This window comes from Hibiscus syriacus, unplaced genomic scaffold (assembly GCF_006381635.1).
Source record: "Hibiscus syriacus cultivar Baekdansim isolate YM2019G1 unplaced genomic scaffold, ASM638163v2 tig00014304_pilon, whole genome shotgun sequence".
NCBI classification, from domain to species: domain Eukaryota; kingdom Viridiplantae; phylum Streptophyta; class Magnoliopsida; order Malvales; family Malvaceae; genus Hibiscus; species Hibiscus syriacus.
The window spans coordinates 121932-143252 of record NW_024062321.1 but is presented as its reverse complement, the minus strand read 5'-3'; the positions used below and the strand labels follow the sequence as shown (position 1 = coordinate 143252).

Below are 21321 nucleotides of genomic sequence, written 5' to 3'. Positions count from 1 at the left end.
CTGGTTTGTTATATCAAGATAATGAAACTCGTGCTGGTTTAGGCCATAACTTGACAAGGACCACACAAACGATCACATCCTTCTTCTCTTTCTATCTCATAGTTTTGATTTCTAAGAAAAACTATGAAATAGAAATTTCTTTAATGTTCGATCTTATTAAACATGATTTATGTCATTCACTATCGTATCATTGTAAAATTTTAACCTAACACTCCTCTTATCTCAAGATGAACCTCATCGTTCAAATTATTAGAGGAAAAATCCGATCATCAAAATAAACCGATTATGAGACAGAATCCATGGAACATATTCTTCGAAGATGCAGGATAGCTAAGTTATTCTGGGAAGAGATCGATCGTCGTCATAAGTTCACTCCTACAGATCCGAATATACTCGAAAAGTGGATAAAGATAAACTGCAGTTCGAAAAGGACGTGCAATGAAGGAACGACATGGGGAACGATTTTCGCAACTACGATTTGGGGCATTGAAAAGAAAGAAACGAATCTACTATCAAGAACAAAATCAGGAACCTAAACCATATTATTTAATATGGTCACAAGCTTGCTACAGACATAAATAAAGCCAAGTAAATGGACAAGAAAGGCGTTACCAAGGATCCACGATGGGTGAAATGGACTAAGCCTCCTAAGGGTTGTTGGATCCTCAACACCGATGGAGCATGCAACCACTTTACGGGGACCTTAGCCACGGGCAGGGACGGATGTAAAAATTTAGTTTAAAGTTATGAACTTAATAAATTATATTAAAAATTTTAGGAGTGTATTAAAATTATAGAGAATGCGAAAATATAAAAAAAAACTTAAAATTTCTAAAAGTACCACCGCACCCTAGTACCTATCTTGATCCATCCCTGGCATCGGGGGCTCATCAGGGACGACAAAGGAGACTAGGTATCTAGATTCATGCTAAACATAAGCAAAATCAACAGTCTCATGGCCAATATTTGGGGCATCAAACAAGGACTCATTATCGCCAAATCTCTGGAGGCGAGAAATTTGATTGTGGAAGTCGACATGAAAGGGGCCATAGATGCCCAAAATGGGGATAACTCGGATGACCTACAACAAGAAATATTATTTAGGGATTGCAACGCACTAAGAGAAGAAGGATGAATAACAGAAGTTAGACACATATGGAGAGAAGGTAACGGTGTGTCGACCGTCTTGCAATAACTCGGAGTGTTATTGAACTTGCAAAAACTGAACTTGCAATTCAACAGTCTACTAGGTACTGTTTATTCATTTATTTCAAATTTATTGTTGTTTGACCAAATAACTTCATCATTTGTTGTTTGTATTTGTTGTCCTACCCATGCTGAAGGACAAAAGTACCAAGTGTCTTGTGGACCAGACATATTGTTGATTTGGAAAATCATTCATGCTCATGTAAAAAGTGGGATCTCACTGGTATGTAACATTTGTAGTTTATGTTCCATTTTTATTATCATTTGTCTTTGTTAATTTAATCACTTTTATTGATTTCATTTATAGGAATCCCATGCATACATGTTGTTTCTGTAATGATGTTCAATAATCAGAAGCCTGAAGCTTATGTGCATAACTGCTATTTAATAACCACACATCAGGACATTTATAATCACTTCATTGAACCTATGAGAAGGTCTAATCAATGGTTAACTGACACAACTTATGAGCCAGTTATAACACCAACAATTAGAAGGCCATTGGGAAGACCAAAGAAAAATAGGAGAAATGAAGCATATGAAACATCAAGGTCCCAAGCTACTATTACCAAGAAATGTCTGATAATGTACTGCTCCAACTATGGTCAACCAGGACACAACTAAAGACCTGAAAAGGGATAATTAGAGGCAACATGTCACCTAGGTGATCTCATTTCAACATATAAAGACATACCAAACAAACAAGGGTACAATCTAGCCAAAGCAAGACAAAACTACGTGTATAAGTTTCTAATTTTCTTTTGTTAATTTAAACTTATATTAGAATTATGTTTCTCAATTTTATACACGTGTGAATATAGGTTAGGAGAAGAACTACTACGACCATAACATCATCAAGGGTTGCAACCTCATCAAATCCATTTTTCTTTTTCCCTACTCCAGGCCACTCATCATATCCAACCAACCATCAAGAAGATGTCACTGCCAACCAGCATTTAAGCCAGTCAAGCACTATTACCCAGACTTTCCAGGAAAACTATCCCAATGTTTTTACAAAACGACAAAGGATGGTGTAGGTTGATATAGTTTGAGAACTTAGATATTTTGGGTTCAATATTTAAGTTGATGAACTATGATCATTTGAACACATGTTTATTGATTTTTGATATTTTGGTGGGTTTTATAGGTTGAAAGTGTTCCAACTTAAATGATTATGTGCACACCCAGTCTTTGTACACACGTGTTTATTATCAATCACAACTCTATTTAAGTGAATCATTTTGTCTATCATTCACGGTGCCATTTTACATTCATTATATGTTTTCCAAGTACAAAAATATATATAAATTTGTCAATTTAACATAAATTAAAGGGTGGCATTTTACATCAATTATCATTCACACACAAAATTACAAAGTCATCTAAACCCTAAGCCAAATCCAACCATTAGTCCTCAAAATTTCACCCTTAATTTTTTTATCTCAATCCCTAAACCAAAAGTACAATCCATAAATTTCAGTCACCAATTTCTTCATAATTGTTGTAACATCAATGGTTTATGTACCATACCAATACAAACTAGAAAACAAAAAACACAATCCAAGCAATTCTCTCATTCATTCTTCTAATTTCATTTGCTTTGATTTTCTTCAACAATCCCACAAGAACAACATGTGCTCGTGAAGTCATTAGAGGATCAAACCAGCAGAAAAATCGATAAGCTGGTTGAATCAAACTCCCATAATTTTTGCATCCAAAAAACCTCCTTCCCAGATTATCATTGGACCATGACGTCCTCAATTGAGCAAGATATCCACACCCACAGACCGGATATGCAACGAGTTGCTCCATTCCACAGTCTTCTTATGCTTCTTCAACCGTCAAACTTCCCCTAAGCGACCTAGGTTTTCTATCTTTGATGAGAGAAGAGAATGAGACAACTAATTTTGGGAATTAGGGTTTTATATCAGATAAATTATACTTGAAATACCAACAAGGATCCTACTTGGATTAAATCGTTTTAACTAACTCGTCCATGTCATCGCCGTTACGGTATGTCCATGCCATGCAGTGATCCGTTAACGGATTAACGACGGGGTGGCTACATTGGAGTAAATCATAAACGTCAGTGCTTAAATTGGTAAAATTAAAACCTTAGTGGCATTTTTGAGTCAACGCCTAAAGGTGAATGGTATTTGGAGTAGTTTACCCTAAAATTAATATTTTAACATTATAGGGACTAAATTAATATAATGTTTATGATAAAGGGTCTGACAAAAAAGTTTATCCGAAAAAAGTAAAAACATTCCCCGACATTTTGATTTGGTCTTTTTAAAGAAATTTCCACGTGGCGTGATAAAATTAAACTTAAAGATCTAAGCAATAATTTGATCGTAATACCTGTAATTTGTAATCGAACAGCTAAGAACAGAAGAAAAAGTTTGATTTCCAACCGAACATGAAATCATTCTAAATTAATTGATCTTAATTTCTAGCCATTAAACCAGATTTAATCAGTTTTAATTTTTCTTCAAAATGGTATTATCGGTTAATGAATTGTTTTGACGACAAAGATTTGATTGATTCCCTTTATATAGTGAGAGAGTTTCCTCCTCCATTGACGTTCCTTTGAATAATCGTCTCTAAAGGTAAGAATCCGTTGCTTTCGGGGCAATGATTTAAGCCTGGAAAATCAAAACATTTTCATGGAATCTCAGCTTTCCTGAGAAAAAAACATAAAGAAGAAAGGAACATCACGCGAGCTTTCCTTTTTTAATTTTGAAAAAAAAAGGAAAAGGAAAGCTCGCTTTGTTTTGTTAATTTTCGGAACAGAAAAGAAAGATGGTGACCTTGTTTTCGATCCAGTTCCATGAATCCGCGTTGTCCCTGTTGTTGTTGTTGCTGGTAGTCGTTGTTCCTTTCTCTTCATCGTCTTCGTCTTCTTATTCTTCTTCTTTTTCCGTCGGATCGCGACGGAATTTCACCGGAATCTTGTTGCCGTCCGATGGAGCGGACGCGTGCGGCGTCTCGCCTTCTGCTCGTCGTTATTCGTGCCCGGTTAACTGCTTCAGGACGGATCCCGTTTGCGGCGACGACGGCGTGACGTATTGGTGCGGATGCGCCGACGCGCATTGCTCGGGGGCGAAGGTCGCCAAGATGGGGTTCTGTAACTTGGGGAATAACGGCGGGCCTGGATCTTTCTCCGGTCAGGCTTTACTTTTGTTGCATATAGTTTGGCTCATTGTGTTAGGCTTCTCTGTTTTCTTTGGCCTAATCTGAGATTTCTCTTTCTTTTTTCGTGTGTGTTTTCAATTCTAAACAAGAACCATCGATTTTCTTTCTCGAATCCCCAGCTTACATAGTCACCATTGATTCAGTTAAAATTTATAAGATTTTTCCTTCTTTCTCTTAATTCCTTAATAATCCTGAAATATTTTTTTAGATTGGACACACGAGATAAGTATAAATAAAATTTTAAGGTGATATTATCGATGTAAAATAAATAACTAATCGAATAAAATTCGAATTCCAGGATGTACACGTTTCGACTCTCACCAAATTGTAGCTATGCCACTGATCATTTTACTTTTCTCAACATATAATTTTTGTTATGCCAATACGAAACTGATCATTTTACTTTTCTCATCTTATAATTTTTTTTACGCCAATACGAAACGAATCGAGATTAGATAATTTGATCACAATCATTCATAATTTTCTGTTTAAATGATAAAAAAGATCATGATTTCGAGTTGATGGTCTATAAGATATGCGTGCATTGTCGAGTTCTGAACACAATATGCGATATCAATAATGCGCCTATCACCGAAACCAAGATTCAGTCTTATGATCTTCTATGTCAACCAAACATCGAGAACTCTGCGAACATCAAGTCCAATAACCTTGCTATAAAGAGAAGAAAGATAGTTCGAGACCCATTGTTACGAAGGTGAGAAATTGGCGAACGTTGATAGTGTTAAGCCATTGTCGAGTCCTGCATTCGGACATTAACAAAGTCGTCTTTTCCGGGATGTAAAAGCCGAGGAACATGAAATCACCGTTGGTGACAATGCTGCTCATGGCATAATGGATGAATCCGGGAAGATATCCATTTCCGAGTCGAGCATAAACAATGTTTCGAGGTTAAAGGGCGAGATTCCGGTTCGGAAGTGGTTCGATATCGACGGTTAACGAGCCTTTCGGCTCGTTGATGGCGGAAGCCATTCGGTGTTATCATGTCTCAAGTTGTTGCTATGATGTTAATCTTGCCTATTGCTTTGGTTAGCACATTGAATGGTTCGTACTTTGATGATCTCTTTATATTAAATTTTGGTTATTAAATTATTAATCATATGAAATGTTTAATGTACAATCGATCGATTTGATTTAAAATATGATAAACAACACAAATGGTTATCTGATTATAAGATAATATTATGTTAAGTTTATCGATTATTAAAAATTATAAAATGGTTCTCCAACTATATGGTGTAGTTTTATTGAGTCCCTCAACTATTAAAATTTATAAAATGGTCACATGAGTATTCATATGTTTCAAACTCATCATTTTCTGTTGAAAATTGACGATCGTCTAAGCTGAACGTTAACATGCTGAATGGGATTTGGTATCTTTTGAGATTATATTTTATAATATCTCAGCCAACACGTTAACATTCAGCTCAGGTTACAATAAATTTTTTAATATAGAATGACGAGTTTAAAACATATGGATAGTAAGTTGACTATTTTATAATTTTTAATAGTTGTGGGACTCAACAAAGTATCACCCTATAGTTGAGGGACTGTTGGTGTATTTTACCCTTATAAAAAATACTAAAATCAATTTAATCAAGTCTCGGTAAACAGAAATTTATAATAAAAATGATATGTAATTTTTTAAAAAATATAATGTATTTATGATAAATTACTTAAATCAATTAGATTTAGCTAAACTAACTTGATGGTCGGTTTTAAATAAACTTTAGACTGGTATATCGATTTTATTTTTTTATGGGTAATAATTTTTAAAATACTATTATATATTTTAAAATTATATTTAATTAGAAAAAGACTAATTCCATTCTAAAAAAACTCTCAATTGGTTTCTGAATAATAATAGCTAATAAACTTTTGATTGATTAAATTTTAACTATAAATTTAATTAAATATATTTTTCATGAATATTTAAATTTTTTTCATTTTTACTGATATTTTTATTATTAATTAAAAAATATAACTTCTTTTAAAATATTATATATATTTTAAAAGACTAGCAAATCTTTTGAATAGATTTGATCAAATATTAATTTAAAATATTAACAAATCTTAAATCTATATTTTTTTAAAGATTATGATATCATAACTTCTTTTAAATATATTTTGATAAAACGATTAATAAATCTTAAATCAATAGATGATACGATCAGATATTAATTATTATTTCCTTTTTTTTAATCTTGAAAACAAGATTATCATTAGTAACTAATACAAACTTCACTATTAAATTTATAGTTCTGCGATTAAACGAACACCTGCAATCTTCTTTATATTTGAAGCTTTTACTCGGAGAAAGTTTTAGAGCTTTCACTCATTCAAGGTTTGTTTCTGTTATATTTATGTAAATTTTGATTCTTTTAAGATTTATATTTTGCTTTTTGACTATGATGATGTTGAATTGGTGAGGTTGTTCGATTCTTGATTCTTAAAAGTGGGTTTTCGCTGTTTGTTTTTCGTGTCGGTCGATAAGATCAATAATGCCAGATGATTGCAATGGATTTTTTGGACTTCATTATGTTCTTTCAAGACTGAACTTTTTTGTTTGGATTTTCGGATTTCGGTTTATGTTTTCAGATAAGCCAAGATTATGGGATTCGAGTTTAACGGTGGGAATTTTTCCGGTGTAGAGTTTTCAAAGTTATCGTTTTTAGCTCCGCCGGCGAATCCACCTGTTGATTCCGTTGAATCTTTAAACTGGTTCGAAGCAGTCGAACGACATTATCAATCCTCTGGGATGAACTTGGACTTGGACTCAATTTCCTCTCGCCTTCATCTGCCAAATTTCAATGAGAGTTCATCCGGCCTGAAATATGTGGCTCCATATTGTAATGGCGGCTTGTGGGAACCGGAGAGAACCAATTTAGTTCAGCTCGATGAGGATCGGAGTTTACCTTCATCCTCTATTCACACCGGTAATTTCATTGCTTTTTACTACCAGATTCATATGAATGCTGGACATTTTCTCTAAGTGAATTGTTGTATCGTTTTATCTCGAATTGCAGGACCTTTTTCACTAAAAAGATCGAAGACACATGATAAAACCGATTTTCATGTACCTCTTGCGAGTTTAGTATTGGATGACGCTCCCAAAAATATGTTCAGGCCGAAATCCGGAATTAGTTTTGCTGATGTTAGTCCAGATGAGGTCAAGAAGGCACTCGACTCTCTTGATTCGTTCATTGCAAGGGATAGATTTTTAGAGAGTTTTGAGCCTCATTCTGTGCATCAGCTTGTAAAGAAATCCGAAACAATTAACGATTCGAATTGCAAAGATCGTCAAAATCGCAGTATCAGCACCCTAATAGATGGAATGTATAACCTGTCGAGATTGATTTTGTGTTATTGCTCTAATGGGACATGCGAATTGAGTAAACAAGATCTCAGATCACTTGAAAAAGTACGCAATAATATCGATATCTGCACGTCGATGAATTTTGAACAAGAATTGTTCGACGAGCTTCGTCAGGTATGATTATCGTAGATGTTAAATTTTGTTTTTTTGCTATTGTACTTTCTGTTAATTGCAGAGTTTAAGTGTTCTTTTTTTTGCAGGGTATAAATATGGGATGTATGCAAGTAGAAGCTATTGAGATTTCGAGTCAAAAGCCAGAAGATGCATTGGACAAGGATGAAAAATCGAGTTTCAAATTTTTTGCTGTTTGTAACCAGAATCCTGTTGGTACAATAGATGCCGAAGGAGACTCGAGTTCCGAGCTAGATGATGTTTATGAATCGGCAACTGGATTAAATGATAGCTCAATATCAGACCAATCTTCCCAAGACTTGTTATCCAAGAAATTCGAAGAACAGTTGAGCATTGAGGATTTCCTGCAAGGCATCACAGACTCTTTTGGGAGTTCCGAGCCTGATAATGATAAATTGACAGCTGAATTAAATGATCGCTCGATATCAGACCAGTCATCTCTAAACTCTTCTGGGATTACCAGCGACTGGGATCGACTTTCCGACGAATCTTCGGACTGGGAATATGTGTCGATGGAGGAGTATTTCTATTGATCGAAATAGTATTTGAGAGTTGCTTCACATTATTATTTCTTACGATCAAGCTTTTCATTTATTTTGATGTTAGGTTTCCTTCACTTAAAATGCTGTTTAAAACCAATAATTGGATGATTTTTTAGTCGATTCTTCTTATTTTATTTGTTTGCTTGCCTAGAAAGTGGAAGGAAACCAAATTCATCAAGCTGAAAATTTTTGCTTTTCTGGTATGTTATTTGAAGGCGGTTCATGTCTCAACTTTTCCTGGGCTGCTGCTGAATCTTTTCGAGGATCCTGATCGGTTGGATTCGATTCAAGAGTGTGGATGCTTTCGCTCTAGTTCAGGTCGATTGTGTTGAATGTTTCCAATTATTGCTTTAGAACTATGCTTTATCGGCCCCTAACTAGCATTGCATAGCACGAGTGCAGGTCGGTGATATGCACCAGGAGGTGGGTTATGCGTCAATTAAGTAGGTCATTGGTCATTGCTCAAGTGAAGTATGGGTAGCTTATTAAGGGTTGGAAAGTGTCGAATGGGGTCGTAATTTGTGTCAAACAAATCCTTATCGGACCACATTTTTAGAGAAATTATGCTGGGACTGGATCGTGCGGTTGTGTAGATTGGCTAGAGAGAATCAGGGGTGGGATGACTGTGTGGTTAGTAATTTTATCCACTTTTGGTCACTGATTTCAAAAAATAAACATGAGATATAGTCGCTTTCGTTTTTATTTAATCAAGATGTGGTCATCACGGGTTAACTGCGCTTAACAATTAACATAATATGTGACGTGATAGTTGGTATAATCAAACATTTAGTCTCTATTATTTATATATTCTCTCATTTTAGTCCTATTTTTAATAAATTAAAATAAATGTAATCCTCTAATTAAATAAAATATATTTGAACTTAATTTAAACTTTTTAAGAAATATATTTTACTATTATTTTAACTTTTTAAAGTATATATTTTATCTTAATTTTCTAAATATATTTTATTATTACTTTAAATTATTAAATATAATTTATTCTTACCTTCACTTCAAAATATTTTAACAGCAAAATATATATTTAAATTATTAAATATATTTTATTCGATTGAATGATTAAAATTATTTTAATTTATTAAAATATGGATGCATTGAGAGAATATGTAAAAAATCAGAGACCAAATGTGTGATTATACTAAAATATTTAACATGGTCACATGGCATTACATGTGGCATCATTTGATTGGAGGATTAAACTTATTTTAATTTATTAAAAGTATGACTAAATTAGAAGAATATGTAAATAACAGGAACCAAATGTGTGATTATATCAAAATATTTAACTGTTGTTAACGCCAATTAATTTGGAGTGATCATATCTTAATTAAATAAAAATGAAAGTGACAAATGAAAGTGATCATATCTTATGTGTTTTTAGATCAGTGACCAAAAGCAGATAAAACACAAACATAAGTGATCATCACTGTAATTAACCCCAATTTTAATTATTATTTTAGTCAATTCTTATTTTGTTTGTTTGCTTGGTATTCGAGGAACAAGTGAATACCAAAATACGGATATCAAAATTTGATTTGATTTGAAATATCAATTTAACTTGAAAGGTAAATCACACATTTAGTACTTATATTATCAGTTTTAATTCATTTTAGTACCTAAACTTTTAATTTTTTTAAAATCATACCTATATTTCAAATTTTGTTTCATTTTAATACTCATGTTCAAATTTTAACGTTAAATTTTAAAAAAACAATTGAAAGTTTAGATACTAAAATGAACAAAAACTAATAGTTTAAGTACTAAATGTATTAAGGTTTTAACGATGAGATATTAAAATTAAATAAAAACTAAACTTTAGGTATAGTTTTAAATTTTTTGAAAGTTTAGGTACTAAAACAAACTAAAATTAATAGTTTAGGTACTAAAACGATCAAAACGATAGTTTAAGTAATAAATGCGTTATTTACCCGGGAGAGAACCTAAAGGAAAAAAACATAGTTAATTGCATCGTGTCTTCAAAATAGGACATTCATTTTAAATTGGTCCTTAAACTTTTAAATGTTTCAGTTTTTAAATAAAATTAAGGGTAAATTATTCGTTTAGTACCTAAACTATCAAGTTTGATCCGTTTTAAAAATCTAAATTTTCAATTTTTTTCAAAATCATACCATAAGTTTAGTTTTTGTTTCATTTTAATATCTCACTGTTAAAAACTTTAGTTTTTGTTTTATTTTAATATCCAATTCAAAATTTAACGTTAAATTTAAAAAAAATAAAAGTTTATGTATTAATAAAAGAACCTTTTACCAGTAGGATACTGAAATGAAAAAAAAACTAAATATTAAATATGGTTTTTAAAAAATTGAAAGTTTAAGCACTAAACGGACAAAAACTGATAATTTATGTACAAACACATAGTTTACCCTAAAATTAATAAAATATAATTCATTAACTCGACTAATTCAAAGCTTTCTAACTTGACTCGATCAAAATGACTCAATTAAAGATCAAAACAACATCATTTTAATTTTAATTTTTCCTGTTATTCGAACTCGACTTGAAATTGAAATCCGAATAAAACTGAATCGACTCAAATGAATTGTTTTTTTGTAACGAAATCGAATCACATCAAATCGAATTTTACTTATTTCTAACCATTACCACAAAGACACCGGTCTAAACAGGCAAAACCCCTGTTTTAAGGGCAGTCATTCCGGACTACAGAGGCAGAAACCCAACTCTAAGCAAGAGTTTCAGATTGGATTTTCCAGAGAGTTTACTCACAGCGTTCTGGGCCGAACCTTCCGAATCATCACAAGCCTTTGAGATTGCCACTCCGCCAGATGCTCAGTCGCATGGCAATGTGTCGTCCAACACTCACAAGGGGCAGCCGAATCGCAAACATAACAGTAGCACTGCATCAAATCCAAACCGAATTCATTACAATTTCCTTCTAATCAGAAATCCCAATGATCACAGAAGCTAATCCGCCATTAAAGTAAAAGAATATCTCTTCCCATACCAGATCACAGTGTCTGTCATGAGGTGTAGTACGGAATGGAAATTGCAGGCAAAGATGCCTTGAATGTGGATAATCTCTGCAAGCCACCTAAAGCAACATCAAGAACAGAATTAGAATAACAAAAAACACTAAAGATCATTGCTTTTTGGAACATAAGAAGTTTAAAAGGAGTCAATTTTCCAGGAAGATAATACTGCCCAGAGAACTAAATTAAACTAAATTCGAAGTTTTTGTTCAATTCATTGTCTTTACAATGAATTGAATAATCCTCAGTGTCAATTGAAAATAAAAATACCCAGATAACTAAATCAAATTAACATTGAAGTTTTTGTTCAATTCATTGTCTTTACAATTGTTTGAATGATCATTGAACAATCCTTCAGTGCCAATTTTCCGGGAAACTAACAATACCCAGAGAACTAAATTAAAGTAACAATGAAGTTTTTGTTCAATTCATTGCCTTGACAATGAGTTGAATGATCATTGAATAATCCTTCAGTGTCAATTTTCCGGGAAAATAATAATACCCAGAGAACTAAATTAAGCTAACATTGAAGTTTTTGTTCAATTCATTGTCTTTACAATTATTTGAATGATCATTGAATAATCCTTCAGTGTCAATTTTCCGGGAAAATAATAATACCCAGAGAACTAAATTAAGCTAACATTGAAGTTTTTGTTCAATTCATTGTCTTTACAATTGTTTGAATGATCATTGAATAATCATTGAATAATCCTTCAGTGTCAATTTTCCGGGAAAATAACAATGCCCAGAGAGCTAAACTAAGCTAATTCTGAAGCCTTTCGTCCAGTTCCAAGCAAGTTTTACTTTTTAATTCCTTCAAAAGAGTGAATTTCCAAAGCAAACATATTAGCAAAAAAATAGAGTTTAAATAACAAAAACCTGGCCACGCTCGGCGACCACGGAGAGTTCTTCATCAACATCGCCGTCGTTGGCGGCGGAGAGCTTGGCAACGTCAACGGGATTGGAATGGTTAAAATCAAGAATAAAGCAATCTTCAGTCTCCTCAATGCGCTTCATATCGACGATCTTTTTCAAACAAAAAATAGATCTCAAAGGACTCTCATCCAGCGGATCGTCCTTGTTCTCCCCTTTCTTTGCGTGCGTCGGTTTCTTTATGGGCGTATCTTTCTTCTCCGATGAAAGTACGGTCACCGCCTCCTCCGCCTTCGGTGCTACCCTTTTGCTTGATTTTCTTCGCTTCGGCATTAAATCCTTGTGCTGTTTCAGTGTCGATCAAAACCCTTTGTGAAACGATTCTGAATCTCTTTCTTTCTTGAGCATATAATTTGAAAGATAACAGCTGATTTCGGATTCCCCCCAAAATTTAAAATAGCTTCGTGAACAATGGAGGCCGACATTGATTTGGGTTTGAGCTTCGATTTTCCTGTGAATCTAAACGGGAAAATCTGATTAAAATTCATTGGGCTTTTGAAACTGTACAGATCTTAGTATCTACTGAAATTAAAAGGTCTAATTCTATCTCCCACCCCTGTACTTTCCAATAAAAAATCTAATTCTATCTGCTGAAATTAAAAAGGGTAAAATACGAGTTTAACATCTAAACTATCAATTTTGATCCGTTTTAATATCAAAACTTTCATTTTTTTAAAAACCATTTTTAGTATATTTAATTCTAGTAAATCACAAGCTCTATCTCCCTCCCCCCTTTCTCTTCTTTTCTTTGTAATTTGTGTTATTTTCTATAGATCAAATCTATATTTTTTTGTTAACCGACAGCGGTATTAATTTTGATATTGGTTATCGATCGTCGGTATCAGTTTTGATACTAGTTACCGATCGTTGGTTGTATTTCTCTTTTTTTATTTTTTTTATAAAAAATTATGTTTTTATAGTACATTTATCTCTGTCTTTGTGGCACATTTATCTCTGTTTTTTGTCAGTTTTTGATTTTTTAGTTGTTTTCGTTTATCATTTTTTTCAGGGATGAATTTGACATTGTCATGACTGAATAAGATGACGCTTATTTGTTATCATGATATTTTCCTTGCATTGGACCCTTGAATATATTTGGATACGCATTTTGTGTTCGTGGATAGTTTTCTCACGTCGCTTAGCTTTGATTTGCGATTTGTCGATGGTCTTTCAATAGCTTCATCCTCTTTTGTGGTCCGTTTGTCGATACAACCAGATTTGTTCGTATCTTTATTTTATTCGAGTATTTTGGTTAGATTTTTTTAACCTTTTATTTCTTTGGTCGTTGTGTGATCTAGGTGACTAGTTTTTATATCAATAGCTATAGAAAAATATCATAATTATAATATAGTTTACGCTTACAGATATACTTGTAAATCTTCATTGTAATTCTAGATATTTTATGCTTTTAATAAAACTAGCGACTTTCTGTCATTAAAAAAAACTCTAGCAAATCACATAAATCTTACCCTAAATATAATCGAGATTCATCAGCGTACTACACAATAAGGTATTAGACAAAAAAAATCAATCATTTCTTATACGTTGGGTTGCAATCGGGTGGGAAAAAATCGAAAATTGTGGGAATCCGAATTGACGGGATAGGGAATAACCAAAATCTTTACCCATGTGGATGGGTATGAGGGAAGTTTATCCCTGAAGCTCAAATGGGGATGGGGACAGAGATTGCTATATCTAAACCGTAAGGATAACTGAACTGTACCCGTGTGAATAACCGTGAGGATCCCCAAAAAATAATTGTAGGGATCCCCGATATTTTACAAAAATAATCGTGGGGACCATCAAAAATATTTGTGAGACTATGTGTTGTTACTGTTGCATCTCAAAGGAACTAAAATTGAAGTTTAGATCTTTTATCATTTAATATATATTGATTTGTTGAGATTGAAAATGGTTAAGATTGTACATATACATTGAGTGTTAGATGAATATTAACGTTTGAAACTTTCATATCATAGATTGAGACCAATTTGAAATAATCTGATATATCTTATAAGTTTTAGGTATTGTATTAATTTAAAAAATATTTGTTTATTTTTTGGAACAGGGATTAACCGAAACCCGTAAAGATTCATAAGGGATGGACGAGATGAGGAGAGAAGGGCGAGTGAGGTTGAGTTGGTAGATGTCGAGCCGAGGGAGGGAGAAGTGTGGTTTGGAAGCATGGAGAGTGAGCCAAACGAGGAAGATGAAGGCTAAAAGGATGGTGAAAAACGAAGAGATGGAGAAGAATAGTTTCTCGTGGATGGTTAAAGCTTGCTTTTCGGCGCAGTGTTTGGGGTATTTAGAGAGAATTTGAGACATTTGCGAAAGACAAGAGAGACGAGGAAGCTGGTTTTCTTGCAGGGGTTGAGAAACATGGTAGCCGATGGTCTTAAATAAAGAAGGTTTAATACAATATTTAGGTGCGTAAATTATTTCTCAAGTTGATTTGTGGTGTCTAAAGAATTTTTCATTAAAATTAAGTACTTAATATTTTTTCTGTTGCATTTTTAGAAGCTCTCTGTTAAAGAAAATCGTTAAGTGACACATGTCACGTTTAGATTTTTTTTTAAATATTTTACTTTTAAGAGAATAAAAAAATGTAAATGTGACATGTGTCACTTAACGGTCTTTTTAACGGCATGTACCTAAAAATATATAGAGAAAACATTAGACACCTATTTTTAACAAAAAAAAAATCTCTAGACACCAAAAGTCAATATAAGATATAGTTTAGACAGTGTATAATAAAGAGAGAACCAGAAGAATAGTAGAGTTAATTGCACCGTATGTCTTTAAAGTAGGACCTTCATTTTAAATAGGTCATTAAATTTTTAAATGTTCTAAATGTATCCTAAACTATGACTATCATTTTAAATTAGTCCTCAAACTTTTGAACATTTCAATTTTATCCCCATACTATGACCCGCTTTCTAAATTAGTCTCCAAACTTTTTGAACATTCCAATTTCATCCCAAACTATGTGTATATACTAATCACATCCATTGTTAATGAAATCGTTATACCAAGTTATATGATCATATATTTGAAGAAAAAAAAAACAAAATTTAGGTTAAACTATAGTTGAAACCAATTATATATTTGAATGAATTTGGATGAAATTATAATGTTCAAAAATTTTGGGATCAATTTAGAAAGAGAGATATAATTTAGGGATGAAATCAAAATGTTCAAAAGTTTGAGGTCTAATTTAAAGTGATAGTTATAGTTTAGGAATAAAATTTGAGATATTTAAAAGTTTAGAGACCAATTTAAAATGAGAGTCATACTTTAAGGACATTATCTCGAAAACAAGACAACAATTAAATGTGTTTGTCTAATTTTAAAATTAGTCCCTCTATTTCATAAAAATCCCAAATCATGGGTCCCAATCAAGCTATAGAGCTCCATCCTATGAAATCATGAATATGCAATTTCAAAGTACCATGCAACTAGCTTGAATCACAAGTTTTGTACTTTATTTACAATAAAGATATGTCTTAGTATATACAAACAATGATCATTGAGAGGGTAAGGTGCGGTTTGTTTTTTTTTTTAAAAAGTATTCAAAGCTCTTATATTTGTTTTGTGTAGACCACACATAGATATTGGACTTCGCAGACCGTTTGTTTTTTAGAAGACAGTAGTTCTGAAAACGTCTACGCTTCCTCTTCTTGACGTAGACGTGACCTTGTGTCTTCAAAACTCTTTCAACCCCTTCAAAGAACATTAAAAACAAAAACCATCGCCTAAAAAAACCCGATTGACTCAGTTACGAGATGAAATTGTTGAGCAATTAATGCAAAATATGGATTGATTTATTTTAAAAAATTTATTATTGTAGTTGTATGGATTATTTAAATTTCAGTATTATACAACTAAAATTATTTAAATTTCAGTATTACAAAACTCTTTTAAGTTTAAAAAATCATTTTATTTTATATTTCAGTTTATTTTAGCAGTCTGCAGACGTTAAAAAATAAACAGTCTTCTTCTTGCAGACTGCAGACTTTTGGTCCACCTCTTCTGCTGCAGATGCCTGCAAATGTAGTCCTCATACTGCAGACATTTTACCTCTGTAAAAACAAACAACACCGAAATATATATTTTCTTTTATATTCTAAAGCTTTCCTATTCGGCATAATCATACGTATATTCCTCTGGTATTTTCAATACTCAAATTCGATATCTTAAATAATAACAATAAGTATTTTATCATCGAAATCATTTAGCTCATACTGATTTAATAAATTAAATTACTAATATGGGACCCCTTAATTAGAATATTTCTTAAATAATATTACAGTCTGGGTGGGCTTTCTTAGACGTTTGAACTTAGAGAAAAATAAAAGGTTTTTCTTTTTCTTTAAAAAGGTTCAACTTTTTTCACGTCTTGTTGAGCCCTTAAATTCAACCAAATAGAAAGCTGCCTGACCCCATAACTATTGATTTGAGTCTTTTCAAGCCCTTACCATGAGAGGGTTGAAATTTGTGAGTCGAGTTATCCAAAACATGTTCAAAAATAGTGACTTGATTATAATACTTTTTTAATTGAGTGAGTAAATTATAACTTTCAGGAAAAAAAGTGACTCGTTTGTAACTAAACTAATAATTGAGTGACTTGGAAGTGTTTTTTGCCCAAAAATATTATGTTACACTAAAGATCCAAAGTAAAGTCGATTTCATGTTCTGATCTTAGTATAATACAAAGTCGTAACTTAACCATCGGATGAATTGCCATGACGAGAACCGGCTTGCGTATGTGACTGATTGGTCTGCGGTTGACGGACGAACTGGCCTTTAACCCTTGGACGCTGCTCTGCGAGTTTCTTCCGGCTCTCGTATCGGACCTGTAAAAAAAATTTGCTGTTTCTAAGATGCTACTACTTTCATGCCATGCAACATAAGATGGCAACTTATGATAATTCTGTACCTTTTTTTCAAAGCATCTATCTTTCCGCTTCAAACGGAACTTGTTTAGAGCAGCCTCTCGTTGGAGGAGACGATGTAAATTTCCAACCGGATTGGGAAACCCGTCATCGTTCTTGCTCTCCGTAGAAGCTTGGACAACGGCAATCTGCTCCAGATTGCCATTACTTGCGGGATTGCTTCCGTATGCAATACTATCAAGTTGATTTAAGGAGCCATTACAGAAACTGCCGGCTGCACTTGCACTCTGGTCCGCGATAGGGGAAACGTGTTCTCTATCCTTGGCTGATTCCAACCTTTGGTCCGGCTTCTCCGAAGGTTGGTTGGTTGACTGGTTCGTTTCGAAACTGGGATGACGAAATGGATTCCCAAGACAGGCAGGATCTTGTTGGTTGGCTGAGCTTGGACTTGGAACTAGGGATGAACTTGTCTGTGCACAAAGTACTGGAGGAATTATGGAATTATAGCCGTCGCACGTGTTATTCAATCTTGCACGCTTCAATGGTACTGGGACCCGTTGCGTGCATGATTCTGCAACTTCCGTTTGCTTCAACTTATCAGTAGTTCCCGTAGTTGAACGGTTCATGTTTCTGTGAGAAGTTAGTGTAGGACCAGGAGTATCGGTGTTATATTCGGTATTGGACAAAATCTTCTCAGAATTAGTTCCAGATTCTTTCTTTTGGTCACTGGCACCCGTCAACGTCGAATGTGGGGGCCGTGACGGCCTGCTAGAGTACCTGCATTAAAGATCATAGAGATGGTTGGCAACTGAAAAAAAGCGATTATAACACATGCAACAGTGAAATTCGATTCCATCTACTAGTTTGAAAGCCTTTGAGCTAAATTCGTGAGACGAAAATGGCAAATGCAACGAAAACCAACCTTGTAAAGGCTGATGAATTAGGATGCCAGAGGATAGGCTTTTCTCGAGTAAGATGATTGTCAAAAGCATTATGATGACATCTTCTTAGGGAAAGATCCAAGTCTGTAGAAGAACCGAACTTGCTTCCGCTGTTTATCGAAGAAGAATTGTGATTTCGATAAAGTGTTCCCATGAAATCAAAAGCTTCTCTTGGTGAATCACCAAGGGCAACACTGGCCTCATGGTCCAAGATATTAGTATCCCCACTTTGACTTTCCGGTTCAACAACTGCTCACAAATTTGGTCAAGTTTAGAGAAGGTTGGATACTCTTCAAACCGAACTGAGAAGACGATGATAAAATTCGAAATTTAGGTCTTACCCCCACTTTTCTTCTCATGCATGAGGAGTTTCTGATTGGAATTCGCCTGAGCTTCTTGCCATGAAAATTCCGGCATATTTTCCATGTGGGCACCCTCAGCTTCCATGTCTGGCTTTGTACAAGAGCTCTGCAAGTAACATCAAACATTCAATCCGTAAGAAACTTCGTGTAGCCAACACCGAATGAGAAACCTTTTAAACACGGGTGACCTCGTCAATACATATACGAACTTACAAGGCTCTGTCACACATTACCGGAACTACTTTCTGGTTTTAAAAAGGCACAATAACCATATAAAGTTGAAAGATGAAGAATACTGACCTGAGCTTCACTTCCTTTCTTAGTTTGTTCCTTGATCCTTTCGACACCAGCCAAGCAACCGCTGGAACTGTTACTCGCAGCATTGTTTTCAGACATAGCTTCAACCTTTTTTTGTCCGACACTCTCGTCCTGGGGGTTGCTGCTTCCACCAGCTACCGACTGAAATTAAAACAACAAAAACTAGGATCAGTGAAGTGCACATTAAAACTTCAAAGGAACCGTAAAAATGGAGGGGGAAATGAAGTGTAAGAAGCAAGCATACTAATTGTCTTCTCCATACATGCTGCCATAGATTCCTCAGCTCATTTCTCCTTATCGGCTTAACGAGGTAGTCAGCAGCCCCTAGCAGCATGCATTTGTATACCGTGCTGATCGAATCTTGCGATGACATCACTGCACAAACATGTCCAAAGACATCAAAATCCTAGTTTAACAGTACAAAATGTCTAGGAAAATATTATAGCATATCCTTCATATCATACTTATAACAGGGATGCTTTTACAAATCTCATGCTCCATGATTAGTGTAAGAAGAGCAAATCCCGATATAGACGGCAAATCGACTTCTGTCAAGATGAGATCTATGTTATGGGGATTCGCTTTCAGAACCTCCCACGCCTTCAAGCCATCCGGAACAGCGGAAACTGCACAAAAAAGGGGGAGGAAAGCCGTTTTCAGTTCCGAATGTAACATATTCTAATTCTAAACAATAAGTAGGGTTGGAGCTGAAATCAACATGTTTTAGGATGGAACAAGGCCCTAATGGCACGTCGAAAACATTCGTGTCACACGAATCAATATGAAATGAATTTGAGCACGTGGATCTTAATAGCTAACACCAAAGGAAATTTCACCTACAATTAACTAAATCTATACGATTTATTCATGGACAAAACAAGGCATGTTTATAAGTTTATTCATATAAGCTATTTGAGCTTAAGTAATCTGAAACCATGGCTGTAAAAGCTTAAAGCACCCATTAAAAGCTTTCTGCAAGCTCAAATCAGATATACAAAGACGATGGATCAAATTCACATTGCTGCATATGAAAAAGGCATGATTTTCAATAGCAAAAACTCAAGAAACAGAACAAAAAAGTACCCATCAGAGCTAACCTCTGTAATTACACTTCCTGAGAAGAGCAGCCACAATCTGCCTAGTGGAGTCATCAGCTTCGACCAACAAAACCCTCAAAACCATTGTTGGCAAAAAGCTTCCCCAATTCACAGTTTCCCCAGAAACAAAATTCCCACTATTCATCGTCTTCAACCTCTTATCATCATTCGCTTCAAACTCGAACCCAGACTCACCGTTTCCTTTCCCAGTCTCGCCCACCGTTTTCACTTCCTCGCTACTCACCAAAACCCCACCCATGTTTCACCACTGAATTCTAACACCAGCCCAAAGCAAAGCAAAGCAAGATAAGCAAGGCAAAAAATCTAAACAACTTGAGCTAAAAAAATATCCTAAACGAGTGCCATCGATCGGACGGCGACAAAACGAACCGTGATCGAAGGGTGGGAAATACCTGAGCAAATGAGAAGGACAGGGGAAGAAGAATATCTAAAAGTCTGATATGCATGGCCTAAGGCAGCCATGTCAGCTAAACGTGAATATATATCTGATGGCTCACAGGTGCTCTGGGTTTGTGAGGCTGTGGTTTAATGATGATTAAATTAAAGGGCCGACGAACAAGGGGGGCCATTCAGATTTTCCTTTAGATTTTAGATATTTTTTATGCTGGGGCCCATAGTTAGGAAGATATTTTCTTGAGGTTGGATTTCCTGGTCGGAAATTGGACACATGGCGGAACGTTAGGAGGGAAACGCTTTTTGTTTCTTCTTCATTTTCTTGGCTGGAAAGCTTCCACTTGCGTTCCTGGCCGTTGGAATTGGATATGGTTGAGCGAAGAATTTTAAAAAAAATCAAAAAAATGATTCAAAGATTTGTAGATATTTATAAAAACTTCATTTTTCTCAATTTATAGGATAAATTATACATTTAGTAATTAAATTATCAATTTTAATGTCTAAAGTTTCAATTTTTATAAAACTATAATTAAAGTTTAGTTTTTTTTTTCATTTTAGTATTCTCCTATAAAAAATTTAATTTTTTTTCATTTTAATATCTCGTTCAAAATTTTAGTCCAATTTGAAAAAATTAAAAGTTTAGATACTAAAATGGACCAAAATTGATAGTTTATTCCTAAACTAAAACTAAATTTTCGATATGATTTTGAAAAAAAAAATCAAAATTGAAGTAATAACAAACTAAAACTAACAGTTTAAGTACTAAATGCATTATTTACTTAAAGAATTATTGATGCAAACTATTATAACATATATAAGATGTAAGATGGTTAAAATATTGACCGAATTGCACGAACTAAGAGTGTAAA

At 34.0% G+C, this 21321-nt stretch overlaps 3 protein-coding genes across 5 annotated transcripts; 1 reads left to right on the top strand and 2 right to left on the bottom strand.

Annotated features, from left to right (window-relative positions):
- The first annotated feature begins 3813 nt into the window (after positions 1-3813).
- Positions 3814-4484, top strand: LOC120207029. The gene has a single exon (XM_039206552.1). It carries the CDS (start codon positions 4009-4011, stop codon positions 4444-4446), a length of 438 nt encoding a protein of 145 aa, XP_039062483.1. The 5' UTR covers positions 3814-4008; the 3' UTR covers positions 4447-4484.
- Positions 4485-11124: 6640 nt separating this feature from the next.
- LOC120207017 lies at positions 11125-12856 on the bottom strand. Its single transcript, XM_039206543.1, has 4 exons — positions 12375-12856; positions 11471-11557; positions 11250-11363; positions 11125-11166 (listed from the first exon to the last, which is right to left on the bottom strand). Exons 1-4 carry the CDS (start codon positions 12699-12701, stop codon positions 11125-11127), a joined length of 570 nt encoding a protein of 189 aa, XP_039062474.1. The 5' UTR covers positions 12702-12856.
- Positions 12857-17097: 4241 nt separating this feature from the next.
- On the bottom strand, positions 17098-20496 carry LOC120207038 (two-component response regulator-like APRR5). 3 transcript variants are annotated; one of them, XM_039206560.1, is made up of 9 exons: positions 20452-20470; positions 20039-20313; positions 19406-19567; positions 19186-19316; positions 18924-19082; positions 18603-18729; positions 18243-18510; positions 17365-18097; positions 17098-17281 (listed from the first exon to the last, which is right to left on the bottom strand). In XM_039206560.1, exons 2-9 carry the CDS (start codon positions 20295-20297, stop codon positions 17150-17152), a joined length of 1971 nt encoding a protein of 656 aa, XP_039062491.1. In that variant the 5' UTR covers positions 20298-20313; positions 20452-20470; the 3' UTR covers positions 17098-17149. The 3 variants fall into 3 exon arrangements, with proteins under 3 accessions (XP_039062491.1, XP_039062490.1, XP_039062492.1); XM_039206561.1 differs by having other exon boundaries at positions 17100-17281; positions 17365-17488; positions 17519-18097; positions 20039-20495; XM_039206559.1 differs by having other exon boundaries at positions 20039-20496.
- Positions 20497-21321: the final 825 nt, after the last annotated feature.

Excerpts from the sequence above, each read along its gene's own strand:
- LOC120207029 (XM_039206552.1), top strand. The coding sequence starts at position 4,009 with ATGGTGACCTTGTTTTCGATCCAGTTCCATGAATCCGCGTTGTCCCTG.
- LOC120207017 (XM_039206543.1), bottom strand. The coding sequence starts at position 12,701 with ATGCCGAAGCGAAGAAAATCAAGCAAAAGGGTAGCACCGAAGGCGGAG. Across the intron at positions 11,364-11,470 it reads ATGACAGACACTGTGATCTG|TGCTACTGTTATGTTTGCGA; the intron begins GTATGGGAAGAG and ends GATTTGATGCAG. Across the intron at positions 11,167-11,249 it reads GGCTTGTGATGATTCGGAAG|TCCGGAATGACTGCCCTTAA; the intron begins GTTCGGCCCAGA and ends CTGCCTCTGTAG.
- LOC120207038 (XM_039206559.1), bottom strand. The coding sequence starts at position 20,297 with ATGGGTGGGGTTTTGGTGAGTAGCGAGGAAGTGAAAACGGTGGGCGAG. Across the intron at positions 18,511-18,602 it reads GCATGAGAAGAAAAGTGGGG|TTGTTGAACCGGAAAGTCAA; the intron begins GTAAGACCTAAA and ends ATTTGTGAGCAG. Across the intron at positions 18,098-18,242 it reads AATTCATCAGCCTTTACAAG|GTACTCTAGCAGGCCGTCAC; the intron begins GTTGGTTTTCGT and ends TCTTTAATGCAG.